Raw genomic sequence first — 20,166 nt, 5'->3', positions numbered from 1 at the left:
GCAACAATTTTCCTCTAGCAAATTCACGCAGCTTCTCCCCAGTTCATGTTCATGCATTGAAGATCCCTTACAAAAGTTTGTTTCCAGGTGTTACAAGGCCTTTCTCTGCTTCTGTATGCACTCATTGGGGGCCCCAACAGTGCTGATTTGGGGATTATTCCATCTTTCATATATAAGGCATATATGGAAAGCTTCAGTCTTCTTTCAGCAGTGATTCTGTGCAGGCTGTGTAGACCACTTCTTCACAGTACTTCAATCTTTAAAATTCACACCAAGCATAGTTGGTGAAAAAAAAAATTGAGTTTGTGTGCTGATTTTACTTAAGTTTTCCAGGATTCACATTTGTATATTGCCATTGTTAGGATGACAGAGAAGTACAGCCAAAACTTTGTTGACATACCTACAGAGTCAAATGCCATATGGATCACATTTGTTGGAAGACTGCAGATGATTTCCCAGTTCTGCTACTGATGTTTATCTACATTCCCTTTGTTACAAATAAGGTGGCCAAAAAATGGAAATCAATGAGCTTCTCTTCTTGAAGTACCTTCTCCTACACTGTAATTCAAATAGATACATATTCACTGTGTTTGTCTTATCATTTATTTTTGGCCCTACAGAACTGGTCATTCTGTCTAGCTTCCTACTCTTTACTTATAAACTTGGTGGTGTTTTTGCCAGAAGAATGATTTAATCAGCTAAATACAGATCCATAAGGTTAGATTGCTCATTCCAACACATGCCTAAGTTCAAGTTGTCCATAGTTTTTCTCATTATGAATTCTGTGACTAATATGGAAAAGAATGGTAACAAAATGCATCTTTGTTTTATTCCTGTCAGAATGGTAAAGAAAGGATGTTCCCATCTTCTGTCCTTATACTTCAACTTGAGTCTAGATACAGATTTCTGGAAACATCAGTGAGATGATTGGGAATTCTATATAGACTTAGAGTATTCCACAATGATTCTCAGCATATACCAACAGAATTTCTTTTAAAATTGATGAAGTTGTGTGCAGTGGATTGTTGAATTATATGCATTATTCTATTACGTTTCATAGAACAAGTATTTCTTTGGAACAGGATTTTCCACTTTGAAAGCCAGCCTGGTCTTTTTTTAGTTGACAATCTGCTGCTTCATGTATATTTTTTTAAAGTATGATGCAAAAGACATTGCCTGGCACAAAATGTGTATGATATCTCTCCAATTTGTACATTCAGTTGGATTTCCTTTCTTCAGTAGTGTAACAATGATGCCATGTCTCCAGTCTTGTGGGACTTGCTTTGCTCACCAGTAGATATTGCACAATATTATAATTTATTAATTTACACAATTCAACATCAGAACCCTAACTTATTTATTATAAACTCATTGAATTCTAGTGCCATGTAAAATACCTTTCTTTTTATCAATTTCATCAATATACTCTGGAATTAATAAGAGAGCACTGTTAGATTGTTTATTGCAATATCCAAGACCGACATTTGTAATTACTGGTGACTATTGGTAATCTGGCATTTGATATGTCAGTTTCTTGTGTTATATTAGTGTATTCGCTTCTTAAGGACAAATCTGTTAATATTTTCTTTGCGTAAATTACACAGCATACTAGAGAATGTTGTAATATTCAGTTTTTTAAATGTTATTTCTGTTTGCCTCATGTTGTAAAGAGTGATGAATGCTCTTAATATCTGTTGTTTCACCACTGAAACATCATTTATTTAATTTGTTTTTTAGGCACTAGAGTTTTGCTTAACAGCTGTGCAATATATGTAGTCAGCCTGCTACATAAATTTCTTACTAAAGCTTTCACACAGATTGTAACAGGATGGATTTTAAATATTGTGAAACAAGAAACCTAAAACATTACTTTTCTTTTTTTTCAGTGTTCGTCTGGCTTCATAGCCAATCCCCGTCAAAAGCGACTGGTTTGTCCGGACTGTCGATCTGTAACATGTGCCTCATGCAGAAGACCTGTAAGTACAGTGATAAGCAACACAGGAAATGAAGGATTGTTATTTTATAGTGTTATAATACCATCATCTACACAATCCTCAATGACACGAGAGTATGGATGAACTAAGCGTGAAAGAAAGATGAGGCTCCTATGATACTAATACATAATCACTAGGATGTGACATACATAGAAAATGTAAAAGAATACCACAGATATATGCACCAGCATCCAAAAGTTAAGCATACATGAGAAAGGTGCAAAATCAGAAGAGAAAATGTGAACACTTACAGTAAATGGTCAGGATTTCTCCACCAACTAGAACCACACTATCGCTATAGGAAAGAAAAATCACTGATTCAAACAAGTATGTGTTTCAACAAAAATGAAAAACAGTTAATTTATCTCATAATGTCTCTGTTGTTTGCCTTTTCATTTTGAGCAGAATGTAGTTCATTGGTGTTCACAATTTAACAATAAAAAGATGTCATCTGGAAACTGTTTTATGCAGTAGGAATCCTTGGGCTTTTGTCTGAATAGGTTATGGTTGTTTCAGGAGTTGCATGTTTAAATCAGTGTATCAGAATTGCAGAGTGGTTGGTCGATATGTCATATATCTAGTAATATGTGTGACACTCCAGATAATGCAGAGATGGGTTTTATTGTGGAGTCATCAGCATTGTGATTGAACCATACCTCAACGAAGAAATGTACTCTCAGCAGCAAATCATTGTTTAGTTTAAAGAATGATTTATTGTGCACATTTATCTGGAGAGAAAGTTGTAGCAGTTGTAATAACATCATCAATGTGGAAAAGAGCCGTGAGATATTGGTGTAAGGAGTTACATTGAATGTGTGTCTGGAGATTATCTTCACTGATGATTGTAAGGAAGTAAGATTAGGGTTTAACACCCCCTTAATGTTGAGATCATTAGAAGTAGGACACAAGGTCGGATTGGAGATGGTAATTGGCTGTGTGATTTTCATATACATTAAATGATTTATGGAAATTTATGGAAAGCTAAATCTGGATGGTCATATGATACTTTAAATAGCAATCCTATCCTCCTGTGCACCAGCATCTTAATCACTATTGCGTCTCATTTGGTCTGTTGGTTAGAAAAGTACCTGTATGAAACATAGCAACCATATTTTTGGCTTTTTGGAGGTGCTGATGGTTCATACTTTCTTTTCATGGATGATACTAGGTGTCTGCATCAAGAAGTCCTTGCAAATTTCTTGTAGTTGGAGACATGCAGCTCATGGACTTGCTATGAAGTCTCTGTGTTTGAGTCCCATAGAACATGCGTGCAATATGTTGTGGAGGTGAACAGCATTTTGTCAGTTGCCAAGGAACTACAAAGGGCTTTTCCTGATTTCTGCTTAGTTTTTTCTCACAAGGGAATGGCTCAATAAGACAAGGTGAAACCTATCCTGAAATTTTTTACACAGGAAGAAGACAATGACAGAAATGCACTGTCAAAATTTTAGTTGCTAAGAGGCACTGCAAGTATTAAAAAAAAGTAGCTGAAAATTGCCAGATTCGTAGTGCACCAGGTGGGGGTAGAAATGTACACCCCTACTGGTGCTGTAGCAACTGTGTATGCACTACTAGACACGCACACGCACACACCTACCTGAGGTTTGCGGTACATTTGTAAACAGGAAACGTGACACAGCCTGATCGTAATTTGTAAAGGACATTTCAGGTTACCCGCTCATCGATAGTTTCTCCGACACTACAATACACAGTTACTATTTTCTCGAATGAGCCACTCAAGTAACATCTATTACAAATTATCAGTTGCTTTTTGCAGTATTGGTAAATATTTACCATACAGATAAAGCTGAATGAATATTTATTGTGCTTTTGTAAAGCATGCCTGCTAATAGAACCTTTTAGTTTCCTTTCAGTTTCACAGTAATATGGAATCCAATTAATGTTCTCAATTTAGCAATGATGAAATATGAGGAATGTGGTTTCCAGCCGAAATCACCTACTTCCCATGTCATTTGTTAGTTGATTTCCTTGACATCATTTGAATGATATCGACATTTCATTTCAAATTATGGACACGTTAGAAGAAATAGGATACAACTGTGAAGATTCCATGAATTGTGGTTCGGATGACATCAGTTGTGCCAGTAACAGTTCTGAAGAAGAATACCTTCCAAGCATTAAAAAAAAAAAACATGTACTGTAGTGTGCAAAGATATTTTCATTTTGTAAAATTAGAGTATGAATTGTACAAATTGAAGAATGAATTACATGAAATAAGAAGTATGTGCCAAAAGGAAATCCGAAACCATCTGAATGAAAAACTGTTCGAAAGATTTAGAACTGCTCATGAGGGGCTACGTATCATTATTGGTGCAGATCTATGAGACTGGGCCCTCCAAATTGCATCTGACATGGACATTGCTAATTTCTGGGCTTCGTCAACTTGGCTATGCAGGTTCAAGGAATCATACATAGGAAGTCGCCAAATTACCGAGTTTATTACGTAAGCATGTAGAGCAGCTGTCAGTGAAAGACAATGCTATAGGAGAAATTCATATCTGATGTAAAGATGAAACTTGCTGTTATCTGTGCAACTGCTGTTTATAACACTGATCAGTCAGGTGAAATGCGTGCACACTGCACTTTATCATTTCGAGGTGAAAAAAAAACAGAGTCGGTTGCCCAATCAATGAATGCAATGACACATTCATACAAGATAATGCCAGTAATAAGTATGAGTGGTTTACTAAAATAATAAATGGACTGTTTAGTTGCAAAAAGCTTGTAATCAACATATCAAAATCTGGAAAAATGGCAAAGAATAATTTTCAACATTCCATTCGAAATGTATTCCTACCAGCTACAGAAATTAATTCATTACTTTTGTTGGATTTATGGTCTGGACATAACGATGCCTCTGTTTTTGTGGTGGACGTTGAAAAGCTGTAGGTGTAATGTGGCTTCCGCCTGGAACTACTAGTGTGATCCAACCCCTCGATAAAGAATTTATTTGACAGTGGAAAGCATTTTTCAGGGAATTATCAGACAACTTAATTTCTGATACCTCTCTTTCATTTCAGATTTATCAACGGAACAGTACTCTTAAGTTCCAGTCATTTGTGATTTACCAATTTTCTTCACCATGCTTTACGAATCTGAGCAAATAAGCCTGGTATGCAGCACAATGTGCAGAACAATGGCCGGGACCATTTCTGACTCCAGCCCAGTTCTGTCTAAATAAAACTAGTGGTTACTGTGAAGTGGTTGACTGCATCAATTCTTCCTTTGTCCAGTGTGTCCGGTTCAAGAAAAATGTTTTGCCTTTTTTTTTTTTTTTTTTTTTTTTTTTTTTTTTTTTTTTTTTTTTTTTTTGTCATTCAATAGACAATTCACATTTTTGTGATGACTACAGGGAATAAACAAAAAAACTATTTCACTGATAGTCAAATGTACAACATTCAGACATTATTACAATGGATGGCCTACAGGAATTGTTATAAAATGTAGTACTGCAAGACACATTTCATTTCAACAAGTTAAAAGTCCTCATCTATGACATCAAACACAAGGTTTTATTTTCTCTGGTAGCCACTTTTATCAGAATTACTTGTGCAAGAATTTCGGTATGAAGTTATTCAAAAAAATGTTTGTATAGTTTATGCCAGGTTTTTACTGGAGCAAAAAAGCTAAGAAGCATGAGCAAAAGAGAATTCTGTCTAGTGTACCTAGTAGGCCTCTCACAGGTCTTTCAACTGGACACCACTGCAGGTACTTGTGTGTCCCTAACCTTGCCCAGTTACCTAATTGGAAAATGGAGAACTGTGGCTTAACATAGAAAATGAACCACATGTCTTTCGTGGCCAGTCCAACATCTGTGAAAAGTGAACGCTGAGTTAAAAATCATAGTGAAAAAGTTGTGGTCTGAACAGGTTTTGATCCCATGCTCTCTGGATCACGAAGCATGTGCTTTGCCACTAGACCATTTTTATTTTAGAAAAAAATAGATAAATATGACCATTAGACCTTACATGCATAGTGAAAACACTAGCTGTCACCTCTTGAGGTGATGCTTAATGTCGGTAATTGGTGTTCTTTAATGAAATTTTCACTCTGCAGCAGAGTGTGTGCTGATATGAAACTTCCTGGCAGATCAAAACTGTGTGCCAGACTAAGACTCAAACTTGGGACCTTTTCCTTTTAGGAGCAAGTGCTCTAAACAAATGAGCTACACAAATATGACTCACAACCAATCCTCACAGCTTTAATTCTGCCAGTACCTCATCTCCTACCTTCCAAACTTCACAGAAGCTCTCCCACAAAACTTGCAGAACTAGCACTCCTGGAAGAAAGGATACTGTGGAGACATGGCTTCAAAATAGCCTCAGTGATGTTACCAATAATGAAATTTTCACTCTGAAGTGGAGTGTGCACTGATCCGAAGCTTCCTGGCAGGTTAAAACTGTGTGCAGGACCAAGACTTGGACTTGGGACTATTGCCTTGCGCAGGCAAATGCTCTACCATCTGAGCTACCCAAGCACGACTCATGACCCCTCCTTACAGTTTAAATTCTGCCAGTACTTCGTCTCCTATCCTCCAAACTTCCCAGAAGCTCTTCTGTGAACCTTGTAGAACTAACATTCCTGGAAGAAAGGATATTGTGGAGACATGGCTTAGCCACAGCCTGGGTGATGTTTCCAGAATGAGATTTACACTCTGCAGTGGAGAGTGTGCTGATATGAAACTTCCTGGCAAGTTAAAACTGTGTGCTGGACTGAGACTCGAACTCCTTTCATGGGCAACAGTCCTGAGTTGAAGTCTTTGTCTGGCACACAGTTTTAATCTGTCAGGAAGTTTCATATCAGGACACACTCCACTTCAGAGTGAAAATTTCATTCTGGAAACATTCTTCAGGCTGTGGCTAAGCTATGTCTCCACAATATCCTTTCTTCCATGAGTGCTAGTCCTGCAAAGTTCACAGAAGAGCTTCTGGGAAGTTTGGAAGATAGGAGATGGGGTACTGGCAGAATTGAAACTGTGAGGAGGGGTTGTGAGTCATGCTTGGGTAGCTCAGATGGCAGAACATTTGCCCGCACAAGGCAATGGTCCCAAATTTAAGTGTTAGTCCAACACAGTTTTAATCTGCCAGGAAATTTTAATTAGTGTTATAAATTTCTTCTCAATGATAATGAGAAAACAGGGAAAAATGGCAGCTGACATAGAAGGAAAATTTTGGACAGGTGCTAAGGAGAGATGGGGAGGTAATTCCATGTAAAGTGCATGATCTCCATACATGTCACGCTTCCATACAAATTGAGACACTTAAATTCTTCCTTCTGCGCACAATTTTGCTTACTCAGTCAAGAACAGCGTGCTCGCCTTGCATAATAATCCTCACTGAATAGCAAAGTTCCTCATTGTGGCTCTAACAAGATAGAGTTGTATCCTGTATTCTGAACATTAGCTCCAAAAACCGAAAACTAATAACACAGTTTTCATAGGCAATGTTCATTACCTCATGTTCTCTTCTGTCCCCCCTAGCATAAATTATTCTACCTATATACAAGCAAATTGTAATGAATTTTCTGCAAATGCTCATTTGCACTTGTTCACTTCCATTCACTTCCATTTGCTCCATTGTAAAGCAGGCTTTAGGTGCTTAAAATTGGTGTCTGTGAATTCTGGATAATTCTGCTATGCAGCACTGCATGAGTAATTCACTGAGTCACGCGCTAGGTGGGTAGGGCTGTACAAACCATTGTTATAAGCTTTTCTTCATGTGACAAAAATGTGTAACTTCAACATTTTTTACAAAATACTTAGTGTCTCTTAGCAGCTAAATTTTTGGCAGTGCATTTCTTTTGTCATCTTCTTCCTCTGAAAAAAATTTCAGGGTAGGTTTCAACTTGTCTTATTGGACCATTCCCTTGTCAGAAATAATGACTAACAACTACTGCCACATTTTGAGTGACTTTATGGAGAGCATATGACATTGCTGTTAAATGTATATGGCACTTAGGGGTAGCCATTTTCTGTATTAATTGTTTTGTTGTTGTGAAAGAGATTGTAGACTCCTGTTTTCCTTTATTCTTAATTATGTTTAACTTTTTAACACCAGAACACACAGGAAAGAATAGCTAATATGAAACCCCAACCAGATGTAAATAGAAGAAGCATTTAGTTACAATTTCTTACATTTACTTACACTCATGGCAGCATTCACAAACAGAAAGACAAAAGCCTTGCTACCTTTTATGGTGCCAAGAGACCCTTTGCTCACTGACTACATCTCAGTAATCAGTAAGCAACTATGAAAGTGAACTTAACCATTGTCCCCATTTCCAAAACAGTGACAATAATGGAAATTAGTATGCAGTGAACAACTGAGCAGCAAAATTTTATACATTGGAAGTAAGTAAAGCAGATTTTAAAGATGAGTTTTTTCAGAGGATGTTAGGTGGTATTAAAGTGAGTACTGATAGATGTTCCTCATGTTTTTGGTTCTTCTGGTTTGATAAACTAGTAAAAAACAGCTATACACAAGCACACCCCATTCCTCAATCCCTTGAGAACTGAGTTGAAATATGGAACTACTTCATATTCTTTTTCTCGCTGGTTTTATTGTCATACAGATTTAATGTCTGAGAGGAATTCTTTGATCCACTTGTTATGCAATTAACTGTTGGGGCTGAGAGCTGACCCACGAGTGGCAGAGAATGCAGCCATTTGTCACTCAGGAAAAGGTGCTGCTTCCTTGCCTGGACGAAGATTGTAGAGTGTTGGTCACTGGAAGCACACTGTGAATCTTAGTGAAATGCCCTGATTGCAATAGTCCTTTATTTATTTTAGTACAGAGGAGGACTTCAGCGGTTGGGAGGCTATTGCCTCCAGCAGCCTAGTTGGTTCCTGATGGGCCTGCACTGATGTCACCAACTAATGACCCAGGAGAAGGCTGTGCTATAAGTTATGGCTGCCGGTGTCACAATAACTACTGAAAGTTGATGCTGCCTTGTGTGACCATTGACGTGTGACAGACACAGCTTCTGACAACCTGACTGCTGTGGGGTTGCAGTGTACCACACCGGGAAGTACAGTGTTTAAGCCATGGTGCCCACCATGGCCAAAGTCAAAGGCATATGCCCACACTGGGTGGTGATCAGCAATGACGAGGGCTTACAGAAATTGGTGAAACAAGAGTGTAGCCAATCAGCTCCTAGGCCAGGCTTCAACATGTGACTTACCAAGGAGGAGGTTGGTCGCCAGTGGAACATAGTCATCTTGGGGGGGGGGGGGGGGGGGGTGGATGAGTGTTTATGAGGGCATGCTAGTCAGTACTTGTTCAACAGCAGCACTCCCACTCCAGAAAGGATAAAAGGCTGCAGCAGACAGATGTTACCACTGGATGCTGATGACTTCATTCATTCTGATTTTCTTGTTTAGTCAGGTCCTGCAGGAGCCTAGCTGAAATGTAATACTACCCAACTTTACCCTTCAGAAGTACTGGATAGCTTCTTCTGGTTCATCAGCATGCTAACTAGGTACTCTTCCATTCTGAATACTCCTTGCGAAACAGTGTCTGGACTTCAAGCTGACAATAACTTCCTTCAGTACAATGTCATTTTGCTGATTATCACAGGAACAGTCTATCAAACCTGATGGTGTCATTGTGTAACATAATAAAAGAAAAAAATTAAAGCTGTTTCTCAGCTTAAGATGCTCACTTTCTAAGTATTAAGAGAAATTTGAGGCAAAAAAACAATTACATATACACTCTTGCCTCTCAAGCATCAGATTAGTTTTATTCTAACATAATCAGAATGGAGAAGCTCTGTTCAGAATGCTCAGTGACAGAGGTTGACTGCGAAATTAAGTACAGTTGTAATACTTCTGTTTACAACTATTTTTAACAGTGTTTCTTGCTTTCATATTTATGCTTTTTTTATTTGCTTTCCATGACCAAAATTATAAAAGTAGATGAAATTTGTACCAACCTGCACATATGTTTACTTATTTGAATAATGAAAATTGAAATTTCATTAAATATTAATGAAGTTCCATACCTCTAAATCAAAATGTATTGTGAAACTGTATGGTAATAATATCACTAAAATAAAAATGATTGGTGTTACAACAGAGAACTGCAGTAAGTCTGGCACTGTCAAGATCATTTTAGTTTTTAATATGTTCTTTGTGAAAAAATGTCTGGTTTGATTTTTGAACAGCACAAAAATTGCAGGAAAGTAAGAATACTTAGTGTATACTCCAGTCATTCTCGCAAGTCACAGAAGTGGTTGCTACATCTGACTGAGATCACAATGTTTTGTGGCGGTGTTCGTAGCGACAAACACTTGGCTGTAGAAATGGCTTACGAAGTCACCGCCACACTTTTAATAGCGGGCCGACCGGTCCGCTGGAACAGTGAACAGAAAGATGAAAGCCCAAACACTCTGATTAAATAAAAGTCGGTACTTATCTTTATTGTCGAAGATACAGAAACACAGTAGTGAACTTTGTGTCTACGGAAATCTGTCTAGTTCAAGTCGGAGCGGCTAGGTCAGCGTCGGCTGACGACAAACAACAACTCTGCTGCGATGAACACACAACTGACTAGCAAGTACACAAATCGGTGGCGAGTATACAACTGAGCGGCGAATACAGAACTGTCCTAGCGCTCGCGACTCCAGCGCTTAAGAAGCCAGAAGCCAGCGGTGGCGCGCGGACTTGCGGCGATTTGCTGTCTCGCTGGCGCTGCTTATGCGGACGGCGTCCGGACTTTGATGCTGCCAACCTTTTGGCAGCGGGCTCGGTTGGCATTACTGGCTAGGACATAACACAATGGATGGAAGCTACAGCTTTCTTTCATTCACACATCATGTTTTGTAGATGCTGTCAGGAGGGAGAACTCTCAAGAATACAGAACAGATCTTACAAATCAATTGTTACATTTTATTACCAGTCTGAAAACAGGGAAAAACTGTTCCAATAGTTCCAATTTAAGCTTTCAGTTACATTTTTATGTCCAACTTCATTATACTTCCAAGTAATCAAGTAAATTTTTTTGTGTGGTGTTTGTAATGAGAGCTATTGGTGGGGTAATTTTAGTCAGTGGAATTGATTTAACACGGAACTGATTTTCATTCTTGACCTAAACTTTGATACTGTGTTTAGCAGTGTATATCACTCACATGCCATTTATTTCTATAAAATCATTAACACTGCACAGAAAGTAATGCAAAAATAGTTAATACATATTTCTGGGTTCTTATGTAACAAGCTTCACCAGGAACTGTCTGGCATCATGCTGTTATTTATGCTAGGTCATATGACTATTTATCAAGCTTTATCTACTACTGAGTACTTTTTCATGTTGTATGTACTATCTTCAAACGTTTTCTTGAGCAATAATACAGCAAGGGACACACACTGTTTGTTCCGGATTCCAGAGAGAAGAGACATGGTCATGGGTTCCCCCCCCCCCCCTCCCCCCCTCCCCCCCCTCCCCCCTGCCACACACACACAGTAAAAAAAAGCAAAAGCACTCTAATAACCACTCACTGATTGAAACAAATTGTTATGATTATATTAAAACATGTTATATTCCTTTATCTTATGCTTCATACCACACATTTATAAGATTGTAAATGAAACACGCAGATAATAAACATTGAAATACTTTCTGCCATCAAAATTGAAAGCATCTTCTTGACAGATTCAGTAATCATAGGTATTGTTGCAGATTATGCATCATGTATCAGAAACACGTGCTGCTCTAATGATTACTACACTACTGTAGCACAGACATAATATTGTTTCAGCAACAAGATAAACAATGATTAGAGACACAATGCTAGTGGCTCAGTGCCTTATGTCTTCTACCAATTCAGCATCAGGAAGACAAATAGTCTAGAAAATGTTCAGACAGTAAAATAACTTATATCAGATTATATCAGACATGACAGAAGCATGTACCATTATGCATTCTCCGTGATTTCAGTGGGAGGTCCAGCATGAGGGCCTAAGCTGCAAAGAGTTTGCTGAATGGAAGGAGGCTAATGACCCAGAGTACCAGGCAGCAGGACTGGCACGCCATCTGGCAGAGCATGGAATTGACTGCCCCAAGTGTCACTTCCGTTTCTCATTAGCACGTGGTGGATGCATGCACTTCACCTGCTCACAGTGCAAGTACGAATTCTGTTGTGGCTGTGGGAAACCTTTCCTCATGGGTGCCAAATGTGGGCTGACTGAATACTGTGCTAAGCTGGGTTTACATGCCCATCATCCTCGTAACTGCCTGTTTTATCTTCGCGACAAAGAACCAGGAGATCTTCAGAAGCTGTTGCAGGTATTATCAGATACTTATTTGTGTACCTATCATATAGTATGTTTCAAAATAGTGGATAGCAAATATTTCAGGAGGTATTAGTGTAAACAATTTTGAGTAAAAGTATTCATGAAAACTTTGTCATTGAGTCCCAGGCTACAGCTGTTTGTATGTGTCATCTAAAATAAAATCTCAGGAAAAATATCAAGGTTAGAGGGAAGGCTTTCTAATGCATTTATTAGTCGGAAAATATTTTAATACCTTTACATATGTTATTTTTTTTAATTTCTCAGTTCAACACAATTTCCAATTCTCTTTGAAATTTGTAGACCTTATAAGGTCATGTTAATATTACTTTAAGATTGTAACTGATGTTCATGATGTGAGCTGCTAATCTGTCTTGAGTATTTGCACTTACTTTGCAGTCACTGGTTTTCAACTGCACCCATACACAGTGCAACACAGTAAGATTTGTTAATCTTTAACTGTCAAAACATGTGACCTCAGTGCTGTTTTCTTACTTTAAGAAAGTAAGCATTAGGTATTGTACCACCTTATGGCTAGACTGTAAAGAGATGGTGTTATGCCGAAACATCAGCATTCTTGCAGCCAAAATGAAATCTTATAGTAATATGAAGAGCTTACACACATGTCCCATTAAGAGTTCATAAAACATGACCAGAACTGATACATCCCAAATGTACAGTGAAATGTTTCACACAAACACACACATATGGCACCAACCACCTAGACTCTTAATGCAGCACTGTATGGTTAAATGATGATGGCGTCCTCTTGTGTAAAATATTCCGGAGGTAAAATAGTCCCCCATTCGGATCTCCAGGCGGGGACTACTCAAGAGGACGTCGTTATCAGGAGAAAGAAAACTGGCATTCTACGGATCGGAGCGTGGAATGTCCGATCCCTTAATTCGGCAGGTAGGTTAGAAAATTTAAAAAGGGTTAAAGTTAGATATAGTGGGAATTAGTGAAGTTTGGTGGCAGGAGGAACAAGACTTCTGGTCAGGTGAATAAAGGGTTATAAATACAAAATCAAATAGGGGTAATGCAGGAGTAGGTTTAATAATGAATAAAAAATAGGAGTGCGGGTAAGCTACTACAAACAGCATAGTGAACATATTATAGTGGCCAAGATAGACATGAAGCCCATGCTTACTACAGTAGTACAAGTTTATATGCCAACTAGCTCTGCAGATAACAAAGAAATTGAAGAAATGTATGATGAGATAAAAGAAATTATTCAGGTAGTGAAGGGTGACAAAAATTTAATAGTCATGGGTGACTGGAATTTGACAGTAGGAAAAGGGAGAGAAGGAAACATAGTAGGTGAATATGGATTGGGGCTAAGAAATGAAAGAGGAAGCCATCTGTTAGAATTTTGCAACAGAGTATAACTTAATCATAGCTAACACTTGGTTCAAGAATCATAAAAGAAGGTTGTATACATGGAAGAATCCTGGAGATACTAACAGGTATCAGATACATTATATAATGGTAAGACAGAGATTTAGGAACCAGGTTTTAAATTGTAGGACATTTCCAGGGGCATATGTGGACTCTGACCACAATCTATTGGTTATGAACTGTAGATTAAAACTGAAGAAATTGCAGAAAGGTGGGAACTTAAGGAGATGGGACCTGGATAAACTGACTAAACCAGAGGTTGTACAGAGTTTCAGGGACAGCATAAGGGAACAATTGACAGGAATGGAGGAAAGAAATACAGTAGAAGAAGAATGGGTAGCTCTGAGGGATGAAGTAGTGATGGCAGCAGAGGATCAAGTAGGTAAAAAGACGAGGGCTAGTAGAATCCTTGGATAACAGAAGAAATATTGAGTTTAATTGATGAGAGGAGAAAATATAAAAATGCAGTAAATGAAGCAGGCAAAAAGGAATACAAACGTCTCAAAAATGAGATCGACAGGAAGTGCAAAATGGCTAAGCAGGTATGGCTAGAGGACAAATGTAAGGATGTAGAGGCTTATTTCACTAGGGGTAAGATAGATACAGCCTACAGGAAAATTAAAGAGACCTTTGGAGAAAAGAGAGCCACTTGTATGAATATCAAGAACTCAGATGGAAACCCAGTTCTAAGCAAAGAGGGGAAAGCAGAAAACTGGAAGGAGTATATAGAGGCTCTATACAAGGGCGATGTACTTGAGGACAATATTATGGAAATGGATGTAGATGAAGATGAAATGGGAGATACGATACTGCGTGAAGTGTTTGATGGAGCACTGAAAGACCTGAGTCGAAACAAGGCCCCGGGAGTAGACAACATTCCATTAGAACTACTGACGGCCTTGGGAGAGCCAGTCCTGACAAAACTCTACCATCTGGTGAGCAAGATGTACGAGACAGGCGAAATACCCTCAGACTTCAAGAAGAATATAATAATTCCAATCCCAAAGAAATCAGGTGTTGACAGATGTGAAAATTGCCGAACTATCAACACGAATTCTTTACAGATGAATGGAAAAACTGGTGGAAGCCGACCTCGGGGAAGATCAGTTTGGATTCCGTAGAAATGTTGGAACACATGAGGCAATACTGACCTTACGACTTATCTTAGAAGAAAGATTAAGGAAAGGCAAACCTACGTTTCTAGCATTTGTAGACTTAGAGAAAGCTTTTGACAATGTTGACTGGAATACTCTCTTTCAAATTCTAAAGGTGGCAGGGGTAAAATACAGGGAGCGAAAGGCTATTTATAATTTGTACAGAAACCAGATGGCAGTTATAAGAGTCGAGGGGCATGAAAGGGAAGCAGTGGTTGGGAAGGGAGTGAGACAGGGTTGTAGCCTCTCCCCGATGTTATTAAATCTGTATATTGAGCAAGCAGTAAAGGAAACAAAAGAAAAGTTTCAAGTAGGTATTAAAATCCAGGGAGAAGAAATAAAAACTTTGAGGTTCGCAGATGACATTGTAATTCTGTCAGAGACAGCAAATGACTTGGAAGAGCAGTTGAATGGAATGGACAGTGTCTTGAAAGGAGGATATAAGATGAACATCAACAAAAGCAAAACGAGGATAATGGAATGTAGTCGAATTAAGGCGGGTGATGCTACAGGAATTAGATTAGGAAATGAGACACTTAAAGTAGTAAAGGAGTTTTGCTATTTGGGGAGCAAAATAACTGATGATGGTCGAAGTAGAGAGTTTCTGAAGAAGAGAAATTTAACATCGAGTATAGATTTAAGTGTCAGGAAGTCATTTCTGAAAGTATTTGTATGAAGTGTAGCCATGCATGGAAGTGAAACATGGACAATAAATAGTTTGGACAAGAAGAGAATAGAAGCCTTCGAAATGTGGTGCTACAGAAGAATGTTGAAGATTAGGTGGGTAGATCACGTAACTAATGAGGAGGTATTGAATAGGATTGGGGAGAAGAGAAATTTGTGGCACAACTTGACTAGAAGAAGGGATTGGTTGGTAGGACATGTCCTGAGACATCAAGGGATCACAAATTTAGCATTGGAGGGCAGTGTGGAGGGTAAAAATCGTAGAGGGAGACCAAGAGATGAATACACTAAGCAGATTCAGAAGGATGTAGGTTGCAGTAGGTACTGGGAGATGAAGAAGCTTGCACAGGATAGATTAACATGGAGAGTTGCTTCAAACCAGTCTCAGGACTGAAGACCACAACAACAACTGCTGGTGGAATATAATGGTGCAGTGGAGGATGTGTTGGGTAGAGGGGGGAGAGGTGGGAGGCAGGGAGGGGTTTGGAGGTGGGTGGCTTGTGGCTGTGCAGGAGGCAGCTGGTTCACCATCTAAGAATGTGGGAGGTGGGGGGGGGGGGGGGGGGTGACAAGTGCATGGGCTAGGCATATGATACACAATTGTTGAAGCCAGTGGGGAGCAGTACATGCTGAAGGTGACATCAGGATATGAATTTGGATGGGACTGATGGGACAGAGGAAGAGGAAACTCTTGGGTGAAGGGTGTGGGGACAGTGGGTTACTAGAGATTGAGGTCAGAATGATTACAGGAGTGAAAATGTGTTTGTTTGTGTGTGTGTGTGTGTGTGTATGTGTGTGTGTGTGTGTGTGTGTGTGTGTGTGTGTGTGTCTAAACAAATACGTTAGAGAAAGTGTCAGCTGACAAAAGTAAAACTTGAGATAGTACTCAGTTTGCTAGATCAAGTCATTTGTCTGTTCCAATCATGTGGGTGCATAAATGCTGCATTGTCAATTACAGGAAGGTGTAGCTCTGCATCTATTTAAAAGTGGACACATGATCATTATAATTTCTTTTACAACTACTTTTTCCATCATAACACTGAGCATCAAACTGTAAGCATTTACAGTGAAAAGTATACAGTAATACATTTGAATGATATTGCTGCAATCAGATTATGGGTACTATATTTCTTTCTTTGTGACTTTTAGACATTTCTGTTATAGTAATTCTTTACTGTTTCGATTATTTCATAATCATTAACAAAGGAAAATATTTCCAACTGAAATGTCCTTTCTTTGACAGTAATGTTTTTAACATTCAAGATGTATTTCAAAATGTTTGGCTTATGTTTTACAGGTGCTGCGTGAGTGGTAATGAATGAAAAGAGCAGATATAATAATAATAATAATATCTGAGAAAGGAAATAAATAATAATATTAATAATAATAATAATAATAGTAATAATAATAATAATAATAATAAACCCCGTGGAGGCCCGGGAAAAGAATAGGCCTCCGGTATGTTCTGCCAGTCGTAAAAGGCGATGAAAAGAACAAACCACTAATAGGGCTAACCCCCCTTTTAGTGTGATTACTTGGTTCAGGACAGAACTAAAGAAGCCTCGGGCAAGCGCCATCATGGTCGGGGACGACGCTTTAACCCTATGCCCGCCCACAATGGTAACGACACTGCTAGCCAACTGGAAAATGATTTAAATCCAAATAGAGGTGTTTTGCAGGATATGCTTCCTGCAACCACCCTAGAAGGAAAACAAAGACAAAGGATGAGATGGTCGGATGAAGTTAATCGACACCTCATGTTCTGTTATTACCAAGCAACAAGCCTAGGAACCAACACAACTGGATACAGATCACAAGTATACACAACATTTATTACCAGATACCCGGAATTAAAATTTTTAACAGAACAACGACTAGCTGATCAGATCCGTGTAATAATCAAAAATAACAGGATACCCCAGTCAGAATTAGAAAACATCAAACAACAAGTACAACAAATACTGGAACAAAATTATGTGCAATTAGAAGAAGAAAATACAGTAATGGACTCAAACATCCCAGAGAAAACAAAGAACAAAACGCGTCAATTAAACAGTCAGAGGAAAACGAAATATTAAGACAGCCACCAGAACAAGCACAAATAGAACACGAAGTGACACACATGTTAGATATAGAAGAGAAATTTCAGCTGACATATATAGAATACAAAGACACAAATACAGACATTAGACCATTCTTGCATAGACTACCAAATAACCCACAAGTCGAAACAATAATAACAACTATCAACACAATCATACACAACAAAATAAATGAAAATACAACTATGGAAGAGTTACACCTACTGGTTTATGTAGGAGCAACCACTACACTAAATATACACACTAGGCAGAGATCAGAACCAACCAACACACAGAAGAAATCCACAAAACCAGCATGGCAACACAGTCTACAGATCAGAATAGAAAAACTGAGAAAAGACATCGGACAGCTAACACAATTTATAAGAAATGAAATATCAGACAAAAAATGAAAAAGGTTAGGCAAAATCTCACAACAAGAAGCAATAGAGCAATTAGATGAAAAGAAGCAGAAATTACAAGCATTGGCCAAACGACTTAGAAGGTACAAAAAAAGTGAAAATAGAAGGAAACAAAACCAAACATTCAACACAAACCAAAAGAGATTTTACCAAACAATAGATAACACACACATTAAAATAGACAATCCACCAAACATAACAGACATGGAACACTTCTGGAGCAACATATGGTCAAACCCGGTACAACATAACAGGCATGCACGGTGGATACAAGCAGAAACAGACTCATACAAGATGATACAACAAATGCCTGAAGTGATAATTTTGCACCATGAAGTCACCCGAGCAATTAATTCTACGCACAATTGGAAAGCCCCTGGAAATGATAAAATAGCAAATTTCTGGCTAAAGAAGTTCACCTCAACACATTCATATCTAACTAAATTATTTAACATATATCTAAAAACAAAGATGATGAGACTTACCAAACAAAAGCGCTGGCAGGTCGATAGACACACAAACAAACACAAACATACACACAAAATCCGAGCTTTCGCAACCCCTGGTTGCTTCGTCAGGAAAGAGGGAAGGAGAGGGAAAGATGAAAGGAAGTGGGTTTTAAGGGAGAGGGTAAGGAGTCATTCCAATCCCGGGAGCGGAAAGACTTACCTTAGGGGGAAAAAAGGACGGGTATACACTCGCACACACACACACACACATATCCATCCACACATACAGACACAAGCAGACATATTTAAAGACAAAGAGTTTGGGCAGAGATGTCAGTCGAGGCAGAAGTGCAGAGGCAAAGATGTTGTTGAATGACAGGTGAGGTATGAGTGGCGGCAACTTGAAATTAGCGGAGATTGAGGCCTGGTGGATAACGGGAAGAGAGGATATATTGAAGAGCAAGTTCCCATCTCTGGAGTTCGGATAGGTTGGTGTTAGTGGGAAGTATCCAGATAACCCGGACGGTGTAACACTGTGCCAAGATGTGTTGGCCGTGCACCAAGGCATGTTTAGCCACAGGGTGATCCTCATTACCAACATATCATTAAATTATTTAACAGTTACACTGCAGACCCATACACATTCCCTGATACACTTACAAATGGAATAACTTATCTGAAACCTAAAGATCAAGCAGACACAGCAAACCCAGCTAAATATCGCCCCATAACATGCCTACCAACAATCTACAAAATATTAACTTCAGTCGTTACACAGAAATTAATGACACATGCAACACAGAACAAAATTATAAATGAAGAACAAAAAGGCTGCTGCAAAGGAACATGAGGATGTAAAGAGCAACTGATAATAGATGAAGAGGTGAAATATCAAGCTAAAACTAAACAAAGGTCATTACACTACGCATACATTGATTACCAAAAAGCTTTTGATAGTGTACGCCACTCATGGTTACTACAGATATTGGAAATATACAAAGTAGATCCTAAATTGATACAGTTCCTAAACATAGTAATGAAAAACTGGAAAATCACACTTAATATCCAAACAAATTCAGATAATATCACATCACAGCCAATAGAGATTAAGCATGGAATATACCAAGGAGACTCATTAAGTCCTTTCTGGTTCTATCTTGCTCTGAACCCACTATCCAACATGCTAAATAATACAAATTATGGATATAATATTGTTGGAACATACCCACACAAAATCACACATTTGCTATACATGGATGATCTAAAACTACTGGCAGCAACCAATCAACAACTCAACCAATTACTAAAGATAACAGAAGTATTCAGCAATGATATAAATATGGCTTTTGGAACAGACAAATGTAAGAAAAATAGCATAGTCAAGGGAAAACACACTAAACAAGAAGATTACATATTGAATAACCACAGTGACTCCATAGAAGCGATGGAAAAAACAAATGCCTATAAATATCTAGGATGCAGACAAAAAATAGGAATAGATAATACAAATATTAAAGTTGAACTAAAAGAAAAATATAGACAAAGACTAACAAAAATACTGAAAACAGAACTGACAGCAAGAAACAAGACAAAAGCGATAAATACTTATGCTATACCAATATTGACCTACTCATTTGGAGTAGTGAAATGGAGTAACACAGACCTAGAAGCACTCAAT

At 38.4% G+C, this 20,166-nt stretch overlaps 1 protein-coding gene across 1 annotated transcript in view; it reads left to right on the top strand.

Moving 5' to 3' along the window:
• Nucleotides 1-20,166, top strand: part of LOC124775510 (E3 ubiquitin-protein ligase lubel) — a 488,311-nt gene that overhangs the window by 421,502 nt on the left and 46,643 nt on the right. The window contains exons 20-21 of the mRNA XM_047250342.1: nucleotides 1,887-1,976; nucleotides 11,948-12,295. Coding sequence (XP_047106298.1) covers nucleotides 1,887-1,976; nucleotides 11,948-12,295 — 438 coding nt within the window. The remainder of the gene's footprint in view (nucleotides 1-1,886; nucleotides 1,977-11,947; nucleotides 12,296-20,166) is intronic.

Source organism: Schistocerca piceifrons, chromosome 2, assembly GCF_021461385.2.
Source record: "Schistocerca piceifrons isolate TAMUIC-IGC-003096 chromosome 2, iqSchPice1.1, whole genome shotgun sequence".
In the NCBI taxonomy this organism is placed as follows: Eukaryota; Metazoa; Arthropoda; class Insecta; order Orthoptera; family Acrididae; genus Schistocerca; species Schistocerca piceifrons.
This window is presented reverse-complemented; position numbering and strand designations above follow the sequence as displayed.